At 48.8% G+C, this 23,914-nt stretch overlaps 1 protein-coding gene across 4 annotated transcripts in view; it reads left to right on the top strand.

Moving 5' to 3' along the window:
* PLXNA1 (plexin A1) overlaps positions 1-23,914 on the top strand; it is a 243,389-nt gene that overhangs the window by 21,325 nt on the left and 198,150 nt on the right. For all 4 annotated transcript variants that reach the window (XM_029050206.2, XM_029050204.2, XM_029050202.2 and 1 more), the window contains exon 2: positions 1,931-3,209. In XM_029050206.2, the coding sequence (XP_028906039.1) occupies positions 2,046-3,209 (1,164 nt within the window). In that variant the 5' untranslated portion in view covers positions 1,931-2,045. The remainder of the gene's footprint in view (positions 1-1,930; positions 3,210-23,914) is intronic.

Here is a 23,914-nt window from a genome sequence, read left to right as displayed (position 1 = left end):
GAAGCGCCCTTCCCCCTAAGCCCCGACTGAACAGAGCCTGTGGGGCTCGATGAGATCACACGTGGCTGCTGAACCCGCTGCAGCCCTCACTCAAGGTTTTAAACTCACGTTCGGGCATCGGCGTTGTTTGGAGAGGGACGGCCTGGTCCAGGCTCAGGTCAGCCTGGAGAGGGATGCAGGGAGAGCGGGTGAGGACCATGCTGGGTCTGCTGATCCGGGGGAAACAGCAGGAGACCCAGGTGCAGGACTGGGACCCTGGACCTGGGACCCTGGACCCTGGGGTGTGGTGGGTGGTCCACCTTGGACAGTGGAGGTCTAAGCAGTAGTCAGAGGCTGGGTCTAGCGTGCTTCTGTCTGGCCCATGAACTGGTGGTCTTGATGCACCTCCTTTCCCCCCCGAGATGGGAGTGGCTAAAGGCACTTTTATCTCGGCGGCGTGGTTGGGTAACTGGAAGGTGACTTTTGACCCTTCCTAAAGGTGGCTGCATTCCTCCAAGAGATGGAGTGGGCCATCTGGGTGGGCTCAGCAGAGGACCTGCTATTTTCGGCCCGGTCATTATCACCGAGTATTTATTAGGGCCCGGAGGGCACGTAAAACCGAGTCGGGCTTGAAGGCTACACTCTAAAGATTAGATAGAATCCTTGGCTTCAAGGTGCTTACACCCTAACCGGGGAGAGGAACCAGACGCCCACAAAATCGATATAAGTCGATGAGCCAAAAAAAAAAAAAAAAAAAAAGTCTTGCTCAGCATGTTAGAGGAATGTGCTCCAGAGTGATGGAAAGCCTTTGAAAACCTGATTTGATGCCAAAGTAAACTTTTGCTTTCCTCAATTATTTAGTTTTTTGTTTTATACAAGTATCGTATTACAGTTTTACTTTGCTTTGAAATCAGAGTCCACCGTGCATACCCAGTGTTTGACAAGAATGAGTCGAGGGCCAGGGGTGGGTCTCACATTGGGCAGGGCAGAGGGTGAATGATTGGGATTCCCGGAGGAAAGGGGCTCTGAGCAGTGATTTAAAGGGAGGGACAAGGGGTGACTGTGCTAAATATCAGGCCATCTTAGGAGAGGGAGACCTAGGCAGGCTAGTTTGGCTGGAATGGAGAGGCTGGGATAAAACAGGATGGAAGCTCAGGCAGATAAGGGATTTGGAAGGCCACAGGTAGAGTAATAATAATAATGATGAAAGTAATATTTCTTAAGTACTCACTATGTACCAAGCACTCTACTAAACGCTGAGGCAGACACAGGGCAATCAGGTCAGACACAAGTCCTGTTCCATACGGGGCTCACAGTGTTGCTGCGGGAAAGGGAGAAGAGGTATTGAATCTCTATCTTACAGATGAGGAAACTAAGGCCCCCAGAAGTTAATTAAATGACTTGCTCAAAGTCACAAGTGGTGGATCTGGGGTTAGGACCCAGGTTTTCTGACTCCCAGGCCTGTGCTCTTTCCACTAGGCCACACTGCTTGAATTGGATCAGGGGAGTTGGAGTCCTGGAGGTGAGGTGTGTGTGTGTCTGGCAGGGGAGAAAAGGGGTGGTGCACCTAACGCTAGGATTGGTTGCTAGAAAATCAGGGATCGCTTTGCTGCTATCTGTGGGCTGTCAAAATCAAATACTCTCACTCTTCCATTCCTGGCTTAGCGTGATCCAGGATGACCCCTTCCCTAAAGTAAATAAGTCCCTTGAGGGTAGAGCTCACATCTGCCAACTCCATCGTATTGTACTTTCCCAAGCGCTTAGTACAGTGCTCTGTATCCAGTAAGTGCTCCATAAATACCACTGACTGACTGATTGAAGTAGATTATCATCTTGATTTTTTCCTTCAAGGTCCCGTATCATGAGAATGTTTTGGGTTTTCAATAGCAAGTCCCTAATTCTGCCTGCTCTTATTCTCTGCTTTACTCTCTGCTCATTTCTCTCTTGGCAGGGCTGAGCGGACTACCCCTGGCCCCAACCCCTTAAATGAGGAGCCCCGTGGGACCCGAGGAGCTCGCGGACCATTAGCCCCTTCCTGCCGCTGCGTCCCCAGCCCCATCGCAGTCATGCGGCCACGCTCCCCCTGCTCGGCTCTCTACACGTGGACCTTCTTGCTCCTGGGGTGCCTGTGGCCGGCCGGCGGCAGCGGCCGACAGCCCCCCTTCCGGACCTTTCCAGTGAGCGACTGGAGCCTGGCCCACCTGGTCGTGCACAACAAGACGGGGGAGGTCTACGTGGGAGCAGTCAACCGGATATACAAGCTGTCCAGCAACCTGACCCTGCTGCGCACCCATGTGACGGGGCCCGTGGACGACAACGAGAAGTGCTACCCACCCCCCAGCGTCCAGTCCTGCCCGCACGGCCTGGTGACCACCAACAACGTCAACAAGCTGCTGCTGGTGGACTACGCCGAGAACCGCTTGATCGCCTGCGGCAGTGCCTCTCAGGGGATCTGCCAGTTCCTGCGCCTGGATGACCTGTTCAAGCTGGGGGAGCCCCACCACCGCAAGGAGCACTACCTGTCCAGCGTCAACGAGTCGGGCACCATGTCCGGGGTGATCATCGAGGTGCCCGACGGGCACGACAAGCTGTTCGTCGGCACGCCCATCGATGGCAAGTCCGAGTATTTCCCCACTCTGTCCAGCCGGAAGCTGATGGAGAATGAGGAGAACGCCGAGATGTTTGGCTTTGTTTATCAGGACGAGTTTGTCTCCTCCCAGCTCAAGATCCCCTCGGACACCCTCTCCAAGTTTCCCGCCTTTGACATCTACTACATCTACAGCTTCAGCAGCGAGCAGTTTGTCTACTACCTGACTCTGCAACTCGACACTCAGCTGACCTCTCCCGACTCCACCGGGGAGCAGTTCTTCACCTCCAAGATCGTCCGCCTCTGCGTGGATGACCCCAAGTTCTACTCCTACGTGGAGTTCCCCATCGGCTGCGTGCAGGGAGGGGTGGAGTACCGGCTGGTTCAGGACGCCTACCTGAGCAAACCGGGCAGAGCCCTGGCCCGCCAGCTGGGGGTCTCCGAGCACGAAGACGTCCTCTTCACCGTCTTTGCCCAGGGTCAGAAGAACCGGGTGAAACCCCCCAAGGAGTCAGTCCTCTGCCTCTTCACCCTCAAGAAAATCAAAGACAAGATCAAGGAACGGATCCAGTCGTGTTACCGGGGCGAAGGCAAGCTCTCCCTTCCATGGCTTCTCAATAAGGAGCTGGGATGCATTAACTCGGTGAGTGAGCCTGCCTCGTGGTGGGGGGTTGTGGGGGTGGGGAGGGGAGGGGAAAGCCCCGGGGCAGATCGGGCCTCCGGCTTGCGGGGGAAGCGCCTGAGTGGCCCTTGGTTGGGGTGGAAGTGGATGTTGTTCTGTGGCCCGGGGGCCTCCGTGGCCAGGAACGGTCTGGGTGAGTTCTAAGAGGTAGTAGTAAGGACATTTATTAAGGCTACATAATTTGCAGAGGCCTATACTAAGCGTTGGGGGTTGGGAGTGGGGAGGGACACTCATTCAGACACGTTCCTGGCTCTCAGTTGTGGACAAAGACAGAAACACAGAGAAAGGGCAATGGTAAACTCAGCGACAACAGTGGAAACAGTCTGGCCCAGTGGAAAGACCACAGGCCTGAGAGCCAGAGGACCTGGGTTCTATTCCCGACTCAGCCGCTTGTCTACTGTGTGACCTTGGGCAAGTCACTTAAACTTCTCTCTGCCTCAGTTCCCTCATCTGCGTAATGGGGATTCAATACCTGTGCTCCCTCCTACTTGGAATGTGAGCCCCCTGTGGGACCTGAAAATCTCGTATCTACCTCAGTGCTTAGTTACAGAGCTTGGCACATTAGTAAAGTGCTTAACAAATACCACAGTTATTATAGTTATTGTTATTATTACTATTATTAACAACAATCAGGACAACAGTACACCCATCACTGATGGGAGGGTGTGGTCCCCGGATTCCCACTGCCCCAGGTAGGGCCATCCTTGGTCCAGACCCCAACGCCCTTTCCCACAGCCTAACGGTTGTCCCGGGGCTTCCACCTGACCTGCTCTCCTGGAGATGCCACTGTCCGCTCCCTCTGGAGATAACAGGGAGGGAGGAAGGAGCTGCCCAATGGTCAGCTGGCTACCCTGCAGATCCTGAAGCCCTGATGGCATGGGATTATGCTCCCTGAGTTCTGACCTCTCAGAGAAACTAGCCTTCATGTCCCTGTGGAACTAGGGGAGGCCAAGAATTACTGAGAACCCGGAGTTCAGCCCCAAGAAACACCTGGAAAACATGCACGGCTCCAGTTCAGTCAACCGGTGGTATTTATTGAGCGATTACTGTGTGCAGAGTGCTGTACTAAGTGCTTGGAAAAGTACAATACCATAAAGGTCAGATAGAGGGAGGACTGGCCTCGAGGAGCATGCAGCCTAGTTGGGATAGTAATTGCAGTATCTGTTACGTGCTTATTATGCATCAAGGTCTGGGGTAAATCCAGGATAATCAGATCAATCTCTAGAAAAGTTTCCTGGTCCCTCTTCCCCTACCCTGTATCACTCTCTTTCCTTTTCAGAGAGCTCTCTCCTCACCCCCTCAGTAGCTTTGATTTTTTTTTTTTCTTGCTGATGGCTAATAAAACGGAACTGTCCCCCAATTGCTCTCAGCTGAGTCTCCTCCTCCGGATTGGTCATTGTGCAGACTCTTTCAGGTGCAGAGCTGCATGACTAGCCTGGCTCTTTCCTCTCCCTGCTAGTAAGAGAAGCAGCCTGGCCTAGTGAATAGAGCACGGGCCTGGGAGTCAGAAGGACCTGGGTTCTAATCCTGACTCCACCACTTGTCTGCTGTGTGACCTTGGGTGAGTTACTTCACTTCTCTGTGCCTCAGTTCCCTCATCTGCAACATGGAGATTAAGACTGCGAGCCCTATGTGGGACAGGGACTGCGTTCAACACGATTACCTTGTATCTGCCCCAGTGCTTAGTACAGTGCCTGGCACACAGTAAGTATGTAACAAATACCACAGTTATTATTAAGTCATTCATTCAATCGTATTTATTGCTAGTTCAGCCCCAGCACTCAGCAGCAGCAGGCCTCTGGTCACAAGTCCTCCCCAGTGCTGCCAAGGTGCTGCTGGGCACTGGTGAAGGAGGTGGACTCAGTAGGGAGGAGAAGTTAGGTTCAGTCCACATCCGTGAGTAGCTTCTCCACAGTTTTTTTATTCTGCCTTTACCTGTAGATTTTTCAATGCCTCATTCCCGCACTCTCTCTCTCTCTCCTCCATCCTGAAGGGGCTATGGGGGAGCAGAGAATCTCCTTGCAGATCAGAGTAATAATACCCTTCAGGGAGCTCACCCTCCTAACTGTGGATTAAAGGGAGAGGCGATTACACTCTCAGTGAAAATGTGGCACTTAAGCCTGCTGGCTGACACCACCACTTAGAAAGTAAATCCTGGTGCTTAGGCGGAGCTGCCGTGTGGGCCCAATCTTGGCTTTTCCCAAGTGGGCTCCCCTGCCTGCTGGTTCATGCCATTCCAGTGTTTGCCTCTCTTTCCAGCATAGGACATCGGTAGAGTAAAGGGCCCAGGCCAGGGGCTGGGAAGAGGACTGGGCTCTGGCACATTACTTGGTGGTTTGGGCCAGGAGCAGGGGAAAGCCCGAGCCGGCAGTGGGCTAATCCTTCCTTCCTCTCTGGGAGGCCCAATCCTTTGAGAACTCAAGACTTCCCCTCCGGCAGCTAGGATTTCAGGTGCAATCTTGGGCAAGTCACTTGGCATTCCCCATCTCCCTCAGATTTCCAAAGATTGGAGACGATAACTCAGAAGTCCTACCTCCCAGCCCAGTGTGCCAGATCCACACACACCACCCTGTGATAACGCTTCCTAGGGACAGAGGCAGGGGAAGCCAGCCAGCCAGGGAGGTAACTGTGGGCAGGATGTGGAAAGGGAATGGATGATAGCGGAGCTGCCATGCGGTGGGGCGTGTGCAAACAGGAGGGCAGAACAAATGTCGTCAAGGCACAGTGAAGCACAGCTTCAAGCAGGGGGCATAGCAGAGGATTGAGGGAGACAGAATCTGTAGACCCACCAGGCTGGTGGGTGGCCGCAGTCAGGAGACGGGTTGTTCCCCTTGGGCAAAGGCCTCAGGAACATCAGGAGGCTGAGAGGCAGAATAGAACACAGTGAGAGGCCCTGTGAGCGGTCAAGGCGCCAGTGCAGCTAAGGGCTGTCTCTCCCTGCCTACTGTGCAGAATGGAGTGTCGGCACCCCACAGATCTCTTCAGCCTCCTGCTGACAGGGAGAGGACTTCACCCCCAGCAGCTTTGTCTGGGAACACCATGGGCAACTCGATTCACTCTAGACGTTCTCCTTCTTGGCACTAGAGTTACATAGAACCCAGATGGAGCTCCCCGTCGAAAAGGAGGAGACAAGGCATTGAGAAGTTGAAGCAAGAATTTTAAAATAACCCATTCGTACAGAACCTTCGGTCCCTAGCTAGCTGTGCTCCATCAAGTCTATGGAGACTTGAGCTTGTGCAGAGACGGGGTCCCACTTGTCAAGTTGGAACCTGTATCTGAGGACCCATGCATACGTGTGAAGGTATCCTCATAAAGGATTTCATAGATGAGCATTCCTGGGTGGATCGCACATCCTCCCCGGCCCCTCGTACGCATGTCTGGAAAGGCCCGATTGGAATTGGGTGCTGTTTCCTCGACTCAGGTGCCCGCACCTTGCAGAGAGAGAGCAAACAGCTGGCTGACAAGGTAACGGCTTGGCAGTCACATGGGGAAGCCAGCAATCTTATTTGGTCTCCAAACTAATTCAATCTGGACAGAAAGTGATGAAATTGTCATACTCCCGACTGCTGCTGCTTTTGCCTGCTTTTCTCCCTCTAGGCCACAGTACTTATTGCGAGGAGCGGAGCCCTGGCTCCAGGCTTGTGGGTCATGGAAAGCATGCTTTCCTAGGATAAGGTGACAGGATATTCTTGGCCGTCAGAACAAGATGTGCAATCCATGCCTCCTCCCACTCTATCTGCTCTTTCACCAGGCGGGGTTCATTTCCCTCCACCCTGTATATGTAGGCATGGGATTGGAGAATTTGTCACTCCCTTTTGGGAGTAGCTCCTAACGTTGTTCCTGAGAGGGAGATGGATTTTTGCACATCCAAAATGGCCCCCAAAGCCAGAGTCAGTCATGAACGATAGCACCAAAAGGTGAACAAATTGGGAATGTTAGATGTTGACAAAAAAAAAAGTCACTTGCTGAAATTTCATGATACATCATTAATGATGCACTTGGTTTCTTGGTACCGTGAACAACTGCTGGGTTCCACTCCAGCCTGGCCTAGTGGATAGAGCATTGGCCTGGGAGTCAGAAGGACCTGGGTTCTAATCCTGACCGTGCCACTTGTCTGTTGTGTGATCTTGGGCAAGTCATTTCACTTCTCCGTGCCTCAATTCTCAGTTACCTCTTCTGTATTTTGGGGATTAAGACTGTGAGCCCCTTGTACCCACCCCAGCACTTAGTTCAGCACCTAGCACATAGTAAGCGCTTAACAAATACCACTATTATTGTTATTATTAGGCAGCATTTTAGTGGAGTGGTGGACTTCCTTAAGGATTCTTACGTAATGGGGCATCTGTTACGCAGGTCCTACCTTTAGAGACAAGGGACTTCTCCCTTCTTCTCAGGACCATCTTCTGGGACAAAGGCAGTGTTAGCCATGGTTGCCTGTGGAAAGTGTGAGAAGCAGTATGGTCTAGTGGAAAGAGTCTGGGCCTGGGAATCAGGAGATCTGGCTTCTAACCCTGGGTTTGCTACTTGGCTGCTGTGTGCCCTCAGGCAAGTCACTTAGTTTCTCTGTTCCTCAGTTTCCTCATCTGCAAAATGAGGATTAAATTCTTCTCTCCCTCCCTCTAAGACTGTGAGCCCCAATGTGGGACAGGGATTCTCAGAGCTGACTGCATTGTAGCTACCCCAGTGCTTGGCACATAGTAAGTGCCAAGATAATACCCTAATTATCATCATTATTATCATTATTACTGTATTGGTTAATATTGTTTTAATAATTATCATTATCGCCCCTCTCCCAGTGTTACTGGAAAGGTATTGTTAATCATTGCTCTGTGTTTCTAGATAGGGAGAGCTGCTGTCAATAATAATGTCGGGGTTTGGTAAGCGCTTACTGTGTGCCGAGCACTGTTCTAAGTGCTGGGGTAGATACAGGGTAATCAGGTTGTCCCATGTGAGGCTCATAGTCTTAGAGAAGCAGCGTGGCTCAGTGGAAAGATCCTGGGCTTGGGAGGCAGAGGTCATGGGTTCAAATCCCGGCTCTGCCACTTGTCAGCTGTGTGACTTTGGGCAGGTCACTTCACTTCTCTGTGCCTCCGTGACCTCATCTGCAAAATGGGGATGAAGACTGTGAGCCTCACGTGGGACAACCTGATGACCCTGTATCTACCCCAGCGCTTAGAACAGTGCTCTGCACATAAGTGCTTAACAAATGCCAACATTATTATTATTATCCCCATTTTACAGATGAGGTCACTGAGGCACAGAGAAGTGAAGTGACTTGCCCACAGTCACACAGCTGCACAAACATGCCATACAAAGCCTTTCCTTCATCTGCTGTCTTTCTGTAAGCGTACTCAGGGAAGGAGAATATCCCAGAAGGGTGTGGGCTTTGGGTAGAATGGTAGTACAGTCATCTTTAGGGGTCATCCGGTCCAATCCCCTGCTGTTTCCAGGAAGGACTGTACATCCCAGACAGATAAGGAGGATGAAGGAGGGAATGGCCCCAGGACCTCAAGCTTGGAATGTGGGATGATTGTGGTGCCCCCACTGGAAGTGGGGGAGGAAAATAATATATTCTGCTTCTGACATACTGAGGGGCAGCATCCCATAAAGCTTGTGAGAAATGCAGGACTAGACAATGAGAGAGAAGTCATTTGCGTTCAGGTGGCAAATGAAACAGTGAACTCCACAAGAGAATTGAGAGAAAGAGAGAGAGAAAGAGAGATTGAAAGAGAGAGAGAGAAGAGCAGAGGTCCAGAATTGCTCTGGGGGGCACTTACAATTAATGGGGAGGTGGGAAGGCCCTGGAGCAATCAGAGAGACATGTAGAGGTCCAGAATTGTACGGTGACCCTAGAGGCAAGGTTGAAGACTGTGGCAATGAGGAGAGGGTGATTGACAGCATGAAAAGCACTGAAGAGTGCCTCGGAGAGGACAGAGAAGACACGATTGGATTTATCCAGGAAAAGCTCATGAGTGATCTAGGAGAGGACAGTTTCAGGACAGCTGTGAGGAAGGAAGTCAGAAGGGGAGGGGGGAATGATGGGGTGGTGAGAGGAACTATCGGAGAGAGGTAGGAGGTGAAGAAAAAATGAAGGCAGTGGGTCGAAGCAGTGAATGGGAAAAGAGGTGGATTGGGAGTTGGAAGGGACAGTGAGACATCAAGTATTAATTTCTAGAGAATTGGGAAAATTAGAGAGTGGAGCTTCTTGAAGGTTAAGAACATAACATATCCTCAGGAGGGATACATAGCATCAGACCATGAGCAGTGCCATTACTGGTTGAAAAGCGGCATGGTCTAGTGGAGAGAGCACAAGCCTGGGAGTCAGAAGGACCTGGGTTCTTATCCCAGCTCTGCCATGTGTCTGCTATGTGGCCTTGAGCAAATCATTCACTTCTCTGGACCTCAGTTACCTCATCTGTAAAATGGGGATTAAGACTGTAAACCCCATTTGGGACAGAAACTGTGTCTAACCCCAGCGCTTAGTATAGTGTCTGGCACATAGCACTTAAATACCTTAAAAAAAAACCGTGACCCTTCTGGCTCGGGATTCAGTCGGTCGATCAATCGATGTCTGAATATCTACTGCCTGCAGAGCTCTCTTGGATGCTTGGAGGAACCAGGTGATGGTGGTTAGGGATGGATTAGGGATGAACCATCCCTAACTTTCCCTCTAATAACCTTCATTGTGGGCTTTTTTGGAGTGAATAGCGGTGATGGCCCTCTTCTAGACTGTGAGCCCGTTATGGGCAGGGATTGTCTCTGTTGCTGAATTGTACTTCCCAAGCGCTTAGTACAGTGCTCTGCACACAGTAAGCGCTCAATAAATATGATTGAATGAATGAATGAATTTCCTCTCTTTGTCTCCAAGTTGAATGAAAGAGTGGAGCCATCTTTCCTTATACATGTCAGAAAAATATGGATATGGAGTAAAATTCAACCTTTCCTGTGATGGTCAATGCCAGGTACTAGGAACCATGGATCCAATGGCCTCCAAGAGTCCCCACTACAGTAACAAGTCATGCAGAGAATGGATGGGCACTGACTGACGCTGCTCCCTCACGATTCTCCCTCATTGCCATAAGGGGATGGCTAATCCATGTGTGTGTTCAGTAGGTGGACAGGAGAAAAGGAGAACACCAGAAGGGGAGGAGAGGTGATGGAATTGGACCCTGTAATTCAGTTCTTCACAGTTTTTTGACAAGCTTTTACGTTAGAACCATGGTGAGTTAATAATGATATTAATTTAGGACTTATGTGCCAGGAACTGTGCTAAGCGCTGGGGTGAATACAAGACAATTCAGAAATGGACCTTGCCCCACAGTGGCCTTGTCCCACAATCTAGGCCATTGTGAGGCCATTAGCAAAGACTTGGGACTTGCAGAAAGGATTCTGGGTGCTTACCCGCTGGGTTCTTCTTGCTCTGTTTGAGCACCTACTAGGTTTACAAAATAACAGGAAAGGTCTAATCTTAAGCAAGCTGGTTCAGAGGCTTTCAACCAATACAAGTCCTCCATGGGGTACTTCAATGTGGAAATTGCCACTGTGGCAGTGATAACTCTTGAACCTGCTGAGCTGCTTCTTTCCGGTCTCCCTGACCCAATCAATCAACAGTCTTTTATTTTTATTTTTAATTTTTTTACAGTAGTTTGTCGAGTGCTTAATGTGTGCAAAACACTGCACTAAGGTCTTGGGGGAGTACAGCAGGGGGGTAAAAGAACGCTGTCCCTGCCCTCAAGGGCTTACCCTGAGAGGCAGGATCTCCAGGGAACACAATAAGTAGAAGAGCTGCAGCGGCAGCCAGAAGAGGTGACAAGAGAAACTATTTCAGCTTCTGTTATTACCTGCAATGACCCCCTAGAGTTAGTGCTACTTATTCTCCATCTTCTCCGACTCCACCCCAGCTTGAATGCTTCCTGCCCTCTTGCTACCGACCTGAACTCCCTCCTTGCCCCTCACATCCAGTGGACCACTGCGCTCCCCATCTTCAAAGCCCTTCTGAAATCCCATTCTAGAAGGTCTTCCCTGATTAATCGCTCATCTCCCCCCTCCCCGCCCTATTTCCCCATTTCCTTCCAATTGCTATTTTAGCACTTGCTCATCACATAAGCGCTTGGCTACTCATACTTTCTCCCCTCTCATCCTCCCAGCCAGGAGCACTTATATACATATCTTCCCTGACTAAGCCCTCATTTCCCCTCCTCCCTCGCCCTTTAAGTACTTAACATTCATCCCACCCTCCACCCCACAGCACTTAAGCACATATCCATAATTTATTTTAATGTCTGTCACCCCCTCTAGACTGTAAGCTCCTGGTGGGCAGGGAACAGGGCTACCAACTCTAAATGTTGTATTCTCCAAAGCACTAATTTCAGTGCTCTGCACACAGTAAGTGCTCAATAAATACCACTGATTAATTGATTATATCTTGATATCTTTATAAGCTGTGGCTTTCCCCTTACCTGCAATTTATCTTAGTGTCTGTTTTCACAACTAATTATTATGGCATTTGTTAAGCACTATGCTAACTGCTGGAGTAGATTCACGATAATCAGGTCCAACACAATCCCTGGTCCACATGGGATTTACAGTCTAAGGGAGAGGGAGAACAGGCATTTCATCCCGATTTTACAGTTGAGGAAACCTGGGGCACCCAGACACTTGCCCGAGGTCATACAGCAGACAATCAGTCGCATTTATTGAGTGCTTACTATGCGCAGAGCACAGTACTAAGCTCTGGGTAGAGTACAATACAACAGATTAAGCAGTGACATTCCCTGCCCGTAATGAGTTTTCAGTCTAGATAAGTGGCAGAGCTGGGATTAGGACCCAGGTCTCCTGATTTTCAACACCATTACTCTTTCCACTAGACCATACTGCTTCTCTAGATTGTAAACTCCTTGAGGGTAAGGATCAAATCTACTAACTCTATTGTACTTTTACCAAGTGCTTAGTACAGTGTTTTGCACGGAGCAAGCACTAAATAAAAACTATTGCTTGATTGATTCATTGAATTTGTCTGGAGCCCAGCAAGAAGTGTCCCCACAGCTCTGGAAGCCCAAACTAGGGTGCTGACTCCATGGCAGGAGTAGTTTCTCTTCTCACATGCTCCAACTGTTGCTGCTTGGGCCCCTCAGACACAACTCTGGTGAGTGGCCCCCAGTATATGAAGAGGGTTAGTGTAGTGGGGGGAAATGAGAAGACTGCTATTTGGAGTGAGGGTGGGTAAAGGGATATAGGGAGGAAGGAACTTTGGGTGAAACCTTGAGACTACAGGTTGAAAATCTCTGGCCTAAGCCCTGGAGCAAGGGAGAGAAAGAGGAGGGGTGTCCAAGCCCGCTCCTCTCCTTTGGAGAGGTGTCAGACTTTTGAGGAACTGGGTCTTTCCACTGTGCTCTTTGCCTCTGTTTCAAAGGCTCATCAGTTTCTGGGGAGATGGGGCTCTGACCCATCCTTACCCCAGCCCAGCGGCTTCCTCTCTCTGCAGGAACCGAACTAGCATCCGGCTTTCTAGCCATTGAGCACTGCAGGCCATCTCTAGCTTCAGCCAAAGACAGCAGCCCAGCCCAGCCCCTGCTGGTATTGGCTCAATCTCTGGAGATATTTAATGACTCCTCCCTGGCGCCAAGTAGCACAGCACTCTTGGCCAAGAGAACTCATTCCAACTTGGGCTCCTGTTTTGCCACTCTCCTTTTATTAATATTACTATCATTACAATTATTAATATATGATAATAATGGTATTTTTAAGCATCTACTCAGTGCCAAACACTGTACTAAGCGCTGGGGTAGATACAAGATAATCAGGTCAGACACAATCCCTGTCCCACATGGGACTCACAGCCTAAGTAGGAGGGAAAACAGGTATTGAAAATCCATATTTCAAATGGGAAAACTGAAGCCTAGAGAAGTAAAGTGACTTGCCCAAGGTTACATAGCGGGCAAGTGGAGGAGTTGGTATCAGAGCTCAGGTTCCCCTCCCTGAATGGGAATTAGAGGTAGCTCCCGGCCTTCTCCAAGCCTATAGGCTCGGCATTTCTCATCTTCTCCCACGGTTGCAAATGGGTTCTATACCTGCACCCCATACTGCAAGGGAGTCTAGGTAAATTGACCCCATTGAGGTATAATTTTAATCCTCTTGTCATTTTCCTCCGAGACTTTCTTAGGATTCTGTGACTTTACCCGAACCTTTGACAGCCCCTAGGTTGGGATGTATGGAATGGCGAGGGGGGGCAGGGAGAGGCATCTTCCCTAGAAGCCAGCCAGCTAGCCGCAGAGCTCTGGGTGTGCCAAAAGCCAGGCTCAGTCTCAGGAGATGAGTTTATTCTTTTCATTTACGTTAAGGATCCTCAGCTTGTGTAGGAGCTAACTCCACCACAGGCTGTTCTGATAATGCAGAAACTTGTTTATCCAGCTGCCTAACTGGGCCTAGCTAGTCCTATTTTTACCGGCCACCTCAAAAGAAAAGTCCCCAAGTTCAACCCTCAAGGCAGCCAGAGTTCTTTCACTCCACTCACGCCTCTCACCTTGGCTATTTGAGTGTTTCCCTAAAGAGGGGTTTACAAAGTTTTCAGATTGGAGGCTTCTAAATTCCCTGCTTCATTGTTTTTGCAACACGGAACCCCTCCCCTTGCAGCATCATTGGACAAATCCTATTATGCCAAATCATTTTCCTCCTGGAAAGATGGAGAATAAATAGTATCACTATAGATTCACATTTATTTCAATTATACAGGGAAACATAAATCGTCCATTTCTCATTGTTGCCATACACTTTCCCAGACACATTTAAAAGTAAGAAATTGTATCCAAAAAATCATAATGTTCACAATCACTGATACAAAAAAAGTCAGTACCAGAAATAGATACCAGAGAAAAGTGTTCTGACCTTTTTGATTTGTTTTACTGAAGACACGTGGCAAGGGGGAGATTTACAGATGTCTCTTAGATAAATAAACTCCCCGTCTCTTCTTCGTTTGCCTATGATCTAGGCAGATGCCGCCTCAAGCAGCTTACCAGATTGCTGACTGTGACTCTAATTGCAGATTGACTCGCATGTTTGGTCAGTCACAGAAGTGTTCTAAAAGAATCTATTCTGAAGTAGGGGGTAAAGGATTGTAGTTTGACAAGCATGTGTAAAGAAGCTTCTATTTTTAATTGTTGAATTCACTTGCTAATTTTCTCCACAAGATCCCTTTTGGGTAACTAGTGCTGCTCTAAGGCATTTTCTTTTGAGTGCAAATGCTTAGAGACCAGCAGGCTAAGTTGGCCAGACTGTGGAGAGGTGCTTGGCTCTGAGGACCTGCTCCCTCTTTTCACTTCCTTCCTTCTGCCTGTCTAACTGGCAGGGTTCCTTCGCAGGAGAGGCTCCTGGCCATTAGCTATTAGAAGCAGCTAAGCCAAATGGAAAGAGCACGAGCCTGGGAGTCAGGAGACCTGGGTAATAAATGACCAAAGTAAGCTACTTGTGGGCAGGGGAATGTGCCTACCAACTCTGTTATATTGTACTCTTAATATTGTGTTCTGCACACAGTAAGCACTCAATAAATATGATTGATTGATTGCTTAATTGCTTAATTCTAATCCGGGCTCTGCCACTTGACTGCAAATCACTTCTCCCTGCCTCAGTTTCCTTGTCTGTAAAGTGGGGTCTATTCTCCCTCTCCCTTAGACTGTGAGCTTTTTGTGGGCCAGGCACTGTATTTAATTATCTTGTAGGTATTCCACAGCCAGGCACAGAGTGGGCACTTAACAAATGCCACAATTGTGAATCATTATTACTCTGGTTTCTCTTAAATCACGGGGGATAATTTGACGGTAAGCCTCTACCCAGAATGCTCTGCCTGGGGTGGGGTGGTTGGTGGCATGTAGGTTCTCTGGCCTAATCATTTGGGACCACTGCCTCACCTTGATGGTCCTGTCCTATGGACATCAGCTGAGCAGCCGGGGTAAGAGAGATGGGCTAGTGCCCCTTCTCACGCGGGCACTATCCCAACCATCTCAGATATATTCCCCTCCTTGCAGTAATGGGGTTCAGGTTTGGGGGGGTGTCAGGAGAGCATTCCCAAGTGGAAGTGGCCAGCGTTGTCACATCAATAATAATAATAATGATGGCATTTGTTAAGCGCTTACTATGTGCCAAGCACTATCTGACCTGACCTTTTTAATCGCCCCATACTTTCCCCTTGGCAGCACTGATTCAGGTGCTTTAAAAACTTTGCTTCTGGAGGGTTGGGGCTGGTGGAGGCTGGAAACCATTCCAGTTGCATGGATGGGGTTGATGGTTAGTTCCTGGAATAGCTCTGATCCTCAAAGTGAAGCAGCATTATCTAGTGGAAAGAGCACAGGCCTGGGAGTCAGAGACCCTGGGTTCCAATCCGGACTTCGCCACTTGCCTGCTGTGTGACCGCAGGCAAGTGACTTCACTTCTCTGTTCCTCAGTTCCCTCAAAATGAGGATTCAGTACCAGTGTTCCTTCCTAATTAGACTGTGAGCCCCATGTGGGACAGGGACTGTGTCTGACCTGAATTAACTTGTATCTACTCCTGTGCTTAGAACAGTGTGTGGACACACAGTAAAGTGCTCGACAAATGCCATGATCATCATCATCATCCTCTCTGCTCTGGTGCTCTGGAATTCTTTCCCCCACTCAGTCATCCTGTACCCTCTGACTTGAGGGACAAGATTACTTCTTAATGATTGTACTTATGAGCCATGTGCTGGCATCCCTTCCTTGCTTGGCTGTGGCGTCTCCTCTCTGTGGCATTGGTGCAGCTGTATTTGTCATTTTCCAGCGGGTTTGTTTAGACAAAGCACAAGCAGCAAACACCATCAACACTGACTCTTGTGCACATTTCAGCAGCAGATGAGGTTTGAGAAGCAGGGGATTGAAGTGTACAAAGCTGGAGGAGTGGCCCCGGATTGGGAGGTCGCTATTTAATGTGGAGACTCCCCATTCACCTGCCTGCCCATCTGCTCATCATTCACTATTCTTTGATTCTGGGGGAGACTCCGTGTGCATGTGTGTGACCCCCTCCAGCTGACAGTGGTGAGGTTCTAGGAACTGAGGGTGGGGTGGGAGTCAGGGAGAGGTTGAAAGAGGTTTTCAGTGTCTCTTCTTATGGTTCTCTTTTACCCCAAAGCATCTCCATCCTGCCGCTTCTTTTGTCACATGATGGCTCCTTGTCTGTTCAGCTGCCAAGGAACTGTCTGGCTGCTTGGAACGATGTGTCAGCATGGAAAAATAACTCAGCAACATAAATTCCTTTGTCTAAGGCCCAGGAGCTGGTCCTGTTCTATGGTAGACTGAACTGTGGCTCTTTAACTTTCAAGTGGACACAGGGTTTAAGGGTCAGCAGCCAGCAAACATACATTTTGAGATCTCTGCCACCCAACCTTGGCTTGCCTCCTACCATACCACCACAGATGGCTCTTCCTTTCCTGGTTCTCCACCCTCCCATCCAACTCCCTCAAAGCAAGCTCCATTCCCCTTCCACCTTCACCTGCCTCCCCTGATGATGGTGTTTATCGGGTGGGGTGTTGGCAACAAATAAGTTGGGAGTTTGAGTTGGCAGAGGGTGGGGAAGCTCAAGTCACGGTTTCTGTGAGCTTCCCCCCTCCCGTCCTCACCCCTCTCCCTGCCCCCAAACCTCCAACCCCATCCAGCCTCCCTACTTCTGCCCGGCTTCCCCAATTGCTCGTGCCTTGCAGCTCTTGAACTTCTGAAGATGATCATATGGGACCACCAAGAGCTGAGCATTTCCCTCACCAGGCCAGACACTGTAAACCTCTCCAAGCCTGTTTTTGCCCCCTCTGGATAAGGGAGAAAGTTAGGTCTAGACGGACAAGCGGCTATACAAGGCCTGAAAAGCTCTTTTCCAAGACATCAAATGGGAAGTAATCTTTTTTCTGGGGGGTAGCTCAGGTCTGAAAGCACCCCTGCCTGTGCTCCAGGTCAGGTTGAGTCTGGAACTGCCCCGAGGGCTTAGAACTGCTCTAGGCTGGGCCTACTTAGCTTCTGGTTTGGTCTGGCTTTCTCTCCGCTGCATTCTCTTCCATGAAAGACTCCTGTGGGGAGCAGATTGGGTGAGTCCTTTTCTCCCCCATTTCCACCTACTAAATTAGAAGGCCTCATTTTCAACCTCTTCCCTGGAACCTCAGCTGCAAGTGAAATAGCCCTGTGATTCCCCCAGGTGCAGGCAGAAATAAGTTTTCTGCAAATAAATTGGCCCCCTGATGTTGCCGTTGGGCTCTACCCCTCCCTCCTATACCCCCCCCCCCTTCCCTGATTATTCATTAAACCTTGGTTAATTGTTGCTTATGCAGTGGAACAGGGGCTCAGCTGGATTCGGCCACATCATCCTCCTCATCCAGGGAGTGAAGGGTCAACGGTTCCCCAGTGGCATTGAATTTATGTGATAACAGATCCCTCTCCATCCCTCTACCTCCATCCTCCTCATCTCTCTTCTGGCAGGGGAAGAAAGGAATGCCTCCCCTCATTTCTTTGAAATCTCCACCCGTTGTACTGTGAAATTTTCTAGTTTTTTTCTTCCTATTGATCCCTATTTGTGAGAGGCTCACTTAGTCTGGTCGGCATGATGATACTTTCTTTCCTGGATGATTTGTTTACTTTCCCCCACCCTCTAGTTGGAATTCTTATCTTGGGCTCCTTTGGGCTATTGCTCTTTGACCAGAATTGTATATCTGCAAGGAGATTCAAAAGAGGTGAATGGCCTTCCTGTGTTCTGGTTTCTGCATTTTCCCTTTTGTGCTCCCTTCCCTTCTTCCTCTGCTTCATGAAGCTGATCTAATTATGGCTTGAGGAGGTTTTGCTCCAGCCCCTGAGGGTTATGGGAACATGAGTTGGTTGGAGGGCCTATTACAGCTCTTGGTCCTACCCCTTCAGTCAATTAGTAGCACTTATTGAGCCCTTATTTTTTTTTTTTTAATGGTATTTAAGTGTTTTCTAGGTGCCAGGCACTGTACTCAGCACTGGGATAGATAAAAGATAATCAGGTTGGACACAGTCCATGTCCCACATGGGGCTCACAGTATTAATATCCATTTTACAGATGAGGTAGCTGAGGCACAGAGAAGTTAAATGACTTGCCCAAGGTCACCCAGAAATTAGAACCCAGGTCCCCTGACTCCCAGCTGCTGCTCTTTCCACTAAGCCACACTACTTTCTCAGTGTGTGCAGGGGGCTGTAGTAAGGACTTGGATGAGAACAATAGAGTTAGTATACATGATCTATGACATCTGGGAGCTTACAATCTAGTCGGAGAGACAGACATTAAAATGAATTATAGGTAGGAGGAGGCAACAGAATGTAAAGCTATGTACATAAGTGCTGGGTGCGGGGGGGGAGAGGGGGGGGAGGATTACCTAAGTGCTTAGGTGACACAAAGTCATGAAATGACAGTAGGTAGGAGGAAATAGGATGAGGAGATGTAAGGTTAATCAGGGTAAGACCTTCTGGAGAAGATGTGATTTCAGAAAGACTTCAAAGATGCAGGAGAACAGTCCTATGGATAGCTGGATATGAAGGGGGTGGGACTTCCAAGCAGGAGGGAGGGTGTGAGCAAGAGTTCAGTGGTGAAAGAGATAATATGATATCCTGACTAGGTTGGCTTGAACAAGTGAACCATGCAAACTGGGGTATAGCCCCAGAGGAGCGAGGATAAGTAGTGGGAAGAATGCAGATTGAGCCCTGTAAAGCCGATCGTCAGGAGTTTCTGTTTGATGTGGAGAGGTCTGGGTGTCCATTGGAGGTTTTTGAGGTGTGGGGCCAAACGATGTTTTAGAAAAATGATCTGGGCAGTAGAGTGAAGTATGGACTGGAGAAGGGCAAGGCAGGGAGGTCAGTGAGGATGCTGACGCTGTATTTAAGTTGAGATATGACGAGTTCTTGGACCACACTCTATGTGTTTGTGGTGGATGTGTGATGGAGGGAGAGAAGAGTTCTTGAAGTTGATTCTTTGTCTGCTTTTACTCCTCTCCTCTGTCTCCAATTTGGCTGAGGAGTTTCCTCCCCAAAGAAGCCCAGATAAGCACCTTGAATGTTTTTTTACTAGTCCACCTCAGGCAGTCATGTGGTTAGAGACCCATCCTTCAGATCAAACACCTCCCCTGCATGCATATGGTGTAAGGGTGGGAGCCCCAGTGATGTTTCCTGACTGGTAATGTAAGCTTCTCCAGCTCCCAGAATCCTTCAGGTGGCTCTGGGAGCCCTGTGGGGGCCCGATCAGTTGGGTTTCTTGGACTGCTTCCTCATTTTCTACTTTTAGTGAAATGAGCACTTGAGGTAGCTGTGAGCTACAAGGACCGTAGTCACGAAGCTGAGGGTCACCCTGCATGGAGCTTAATCACATGTTAAAGAGATGGGAATCTCACACGCAACTCCATTAGAATAACATGAAAGGGTTCTGGCTCCAGCTGAGAAGGGGCTGCAGGCGATGAGAGAGGCACTACTGAGAGAGAGATTAGATATTTAATATGCTCTTCTTCCTGTATTATTAATAATGTTGTGGCCCATTAGGGCTAGCATGATTATATATTTAAAAAAAGACCTTATTGGCTTTTACCACCCTGTGCTGTTTGTTTTTCTCCTCCTACTCTTTGTGGAATTGACATCTTTCACTTTCTGTTTGTTGCTGCTGTGATTTCTGACTCCCCTAGTGATTGTCGCTGACTTTCATCAGAGCAGGAAATAAATCTTTCCTCTTAACTCCCTGCCCCGTTACTCTACAACTGTCCCAACCTGGCCAAACTCTGCTTAGTCATTTTGGGGTTCTAGACTGTAAGCTCCTTATGGGTAGGAAATGTGTCTGTTGTAGAATTGTTATATTCTACTTTCCCAAGTGCTTAGTACAGTACTCCGTACACAGTAAGTGCTCAATAAGTATGATTGAATGAATTAATGAATGAATAACTTACAATGTGTTAAGCACTCTTCTAAGCATTGGGGTAGATACAAGTTAATCAGATCATAAACAGTTCCTGTCACCCCCAGGGCTCTCAGCCTAAGTAGGAAGGAGAACAAATATTGCATATCCATTTTACAGTTGCGGCAAGTGGGGCAAAGCGAAGTTAAGTGACTTGTTCAAGGTCACACTGCAGACAAGTGGGAGAACGAGAATTAGAACTCAGGTCCTCTGACTTCCAGGCCCTTGCTTTTTCCAGTAGGCCACACTGCTTCCAAGGCCATGCCTCGTTATGAACCGATTGATCGATAGTATTTATTGAGTACGTACTGTGTGCGGAGCACTGTATTAGGTGCTTGGGAGAGTGCAATTCAATAAAGTTGGTAGACACGATCCCGGCCCTCAAGGAGCTTACAATCTAGTGCGTGGTTTTGAACAAGTCACCTTGCTGCTTTGCAGATAAAAGGGTAATGAGGGGTTCAAGGCTGTGGCATCCATTAGGCATTTTGAGCCCCTTGGATGACTACAAAAGCAGCCCCATCCACACTTTGTGTAAGCGTTGAGGAGAATTTTAGAGCATGGTAAATAATTCCAGACAATTCAGCCTCCTAATTTGTATTCGCCCTGCTCTTATGCCCCCAACCCTCATACCTTCCCATTCTTACCATCCTACAAAAACATATACAACCTCACACACCCAAGTACATATTTTCATATTCACATAACCTGGCACAAACTTCAGCCCAGCCAGATCTTCCACCTCCTCTGACCTCTTGTGGGCCACTTCTTCCTCTTGGAGGCCTTGTGGGGTTTAGAGTGCTCAGGTGAAGTGCACAGAACAGGAAAGGCATCTCTCTCTCTCTCTTTCTCTTTCTCCCTTTCTCCCTCCCCCTCAGTTTTGGTTCATTCTATAGAGGAGATCCTAATTTTTGTCCAAGAAGAATAATCATTCTATTCCAGTCCAGTGGGCGCACTCTACATTTCACTGGTTTAAGATATCCTTCCAATGACTACTTGGGGAGGTGGTGGTTAAAAACAACCCTGCACATAGATTCCAAGCTTGCAAAATTTTCCTCCAGCCCATTGAGCTGTAAGGGTCCTCAAAACATCGTTTGGTTTAACCTCCTGCCACCAAGGGGATCCCCTAACTGGTTTGTAGAAGAAGCACCCTGGTGCTCCCTGGGAATCTTCCTGGTGTCTACCCTGGAATTTTAAGGCTCTATCTCTCATGGGCATGCCCTCCGGGTTGGCAGCATAGCCACCTATTTGTGGGGAAATAAAACCTGGCAGTAGCCTGAATCTGTGTTGGAAACAGTGGTCCAAGTCAGTTTTCGATATCCTATTTTTAAAGTTCTCCAGGGATAGAAATTCCACATTCTCCCTTGGTAGCTCATTTTAGCTTAGAGTTAGAGATGATTGGTAGTCCAAGACTATGGAATATTGCATGTTTCTTTCCATTTTCACCTGTCTGCAGCTTGACTGCCTGCCTGCAGACTAATTTCCTTAGGTTCCTTTATATGATGGGTCCTTTCAAGATGGATACCCTTGGCTGTTTGAGGCTCCCAGTATTCTGAGCGTTTGGCCTGTCAGCACTTTGCCTGCTGCCTATTTCCCTTGTTCCCCAGAAAAGTGATTGGAAGGCTAGAGTTCAGGGCAGTGACTCTGACCTCAATTGGAGGGGCCTCTCTGGCCTGCCTTTGTCCTTGGGTTGCCTGAGAAGCCTCTTTGGGAAGCTGAGGGGCTTTTCCCCTCATGTAGCTGGAGGGCAAGAGCCATATCTTCTAACTTAATTTTTACATGATCCTGCTCAGTGGCATGCTTATGAAGATGCTTCGTATGTACTCTTTGTTGGTGAAAGGGAATATTCAGGTGCCCCTGACCAGGGCGGTTTGTCTTTCCCTTCTCTTCCCTTCACCTCCCTCTCCCGGACCCTGGAACTGTGGTCAGAGGCTGTTGGATCATGGGTTGCCATGGCAACTGCTTTCTTCCTGCTGAGCTGCAGATAGAAAAAGATTTCACGGTTCAAGGAATTTCCCAGTTCCTGACCCCTTCTTCTCTACCCCCCACCCTCACCCCCCAACTTCCTTCCAATCCTCTCAAATTCTCTGTCATTCCTTCCACTCAGTGGCTAGATCTATTGCTTGGGGAATGTCATGTGTCATTGACTTTCCAACCACACCACTCACTGACCATGGCTGGCTGATTGATTTAATTTTTATTAAACACTGGCAACATGCTGGGTTCTTTACAGTGAGCGGTGAGCCATTATCTACTGGAAGGATTTTGAGCACAAGAGACACCCTAGGTGCCCGTTCAAAGGACATCCAAGATCATCCCTGCTTCAATAAAGGCAGGGTGCCTCTCACCCACCCTCATAATTCTCTTCCTATCTGTCCTTCCTTCAAATCCCTGCTGATTTTTCTGCAGTAGCAGTAAGGGGTGGGGGACCTGGAGGCATTCTGGCAAGAATGGCAGTAGAGACCCAGGATTGGGGTACTTATGGCAGAGGGGTCCGCTGCCCCCCGCCTCCCCAACACCTCTCACTCCTGGCAGATTCCATAATAGCTATTCCTTCTTCATGACTGGGAGGGTAGGTCCTCTCAGCTCCTGAATTTCTGGTCTGTCCTTTGCCAGAAAACAATGGGCTTGAGCTGTGAAAGTATTAGGGCTAGGGTATTAGGGAGAAGAGAGTTGGAAGCATTACTAGAGGATGTGGAGGTACTGGCCTGGGATGACAGAATGCCTGAAAAGCTGGAAAGAAGGAACAAGGCTGTGGGTAGGCTCAAGCCTGCTAAACCCACCATTACTGACTGAGGTGGTCGAAGATTCATTCATTCATTCAATCATATTTATTGTATGCTTACTGTGTGCAGAGCACGGTACTCTTTCTGCCATTTGCCTCCTGTGTGATCCTGTGCAAGTCACTTAATTTCTCTGTGCCCCAGTTTCCTCATCTTTAAAATGGGAATTCAATACTGGTTCTCTCTCATAATAATAATGTTGGTATTTGTTAAGCGCTTACTATGTTCAGAGCACTGTTCTAAGCGCTGGAATGTTAGAATGTTAGGTGTCCCTGGTTGAGAGAGGGACTTTGTACAACCTGAATACCTTGTGTCTACTCCAGCATATAGTACAGCGCTTGGAACATAGTAAACACTTAACAAATACCACTAAGTCTGGTCCCACTCCTGCCCAGGCTATAGGGGTTGTGTCTGAGAGCTTGGAGCCGAGACTGTCAGTGAGGTCTGATTGATCCATGGGGGCTGTGCCTTCCAGCCCTTTGCCCCTAGAGATCCTCACTCTTTGTCTCTATGGGTAAATACCTGATGGTCACCTTGACCTGCAACTCCTCACATTCTCAGCTGCCAGGGGAACTCCATGTACCCTTTGATGAGGGCAGAATTGAGTGGCTTTTTTGAACCCATCAGCTCAGACACCCACCCAACTAGGGTGGTGGATGGACCCTGCGGCTGTTCAGTGCTATTCACTCATTCAATCGTATTTATTGAGTGCTTACTGTGGGCAGAGCACTGTACTGAGCACTTGGAAAGTACAATTTGGCAACAAAGAGAGACAATCCCTGCACACAATGGGCTCACAGTCTAGAAAGGGGGAAACAGACATCAAAACAAGTAAAAGGGCAACAGTAGCATCAATATAAATAAATAGATATCACAAAGTACCAGCATGACCCTAGTCCCTGTGGTGAATTATTCATTTGGTAGTGTTTATTGAACACCTACTGCAT

This window comes from Ornithorhynchus anatinus, chromosome X1 (assembly GCF_004115215.2).
Source record: "Ornithorhynchus anatinus isolate Pmale09 chromosome X1, mOrnAna1.pri.v4, whole genome shotgun sequence".
Lineage (NCBI taxonomy): Eukaryota > Metazoa > Chordata > Mammalia > Monotremata > Ornithorhynchidae > Ornithorhynchus > Ornithorhynchus anatinus.
The sequence above is the reverse complement of the archived record's forward strand: the minus strand, read 5'-3'. Positions and strand labels throughout refer to the sequence as shown.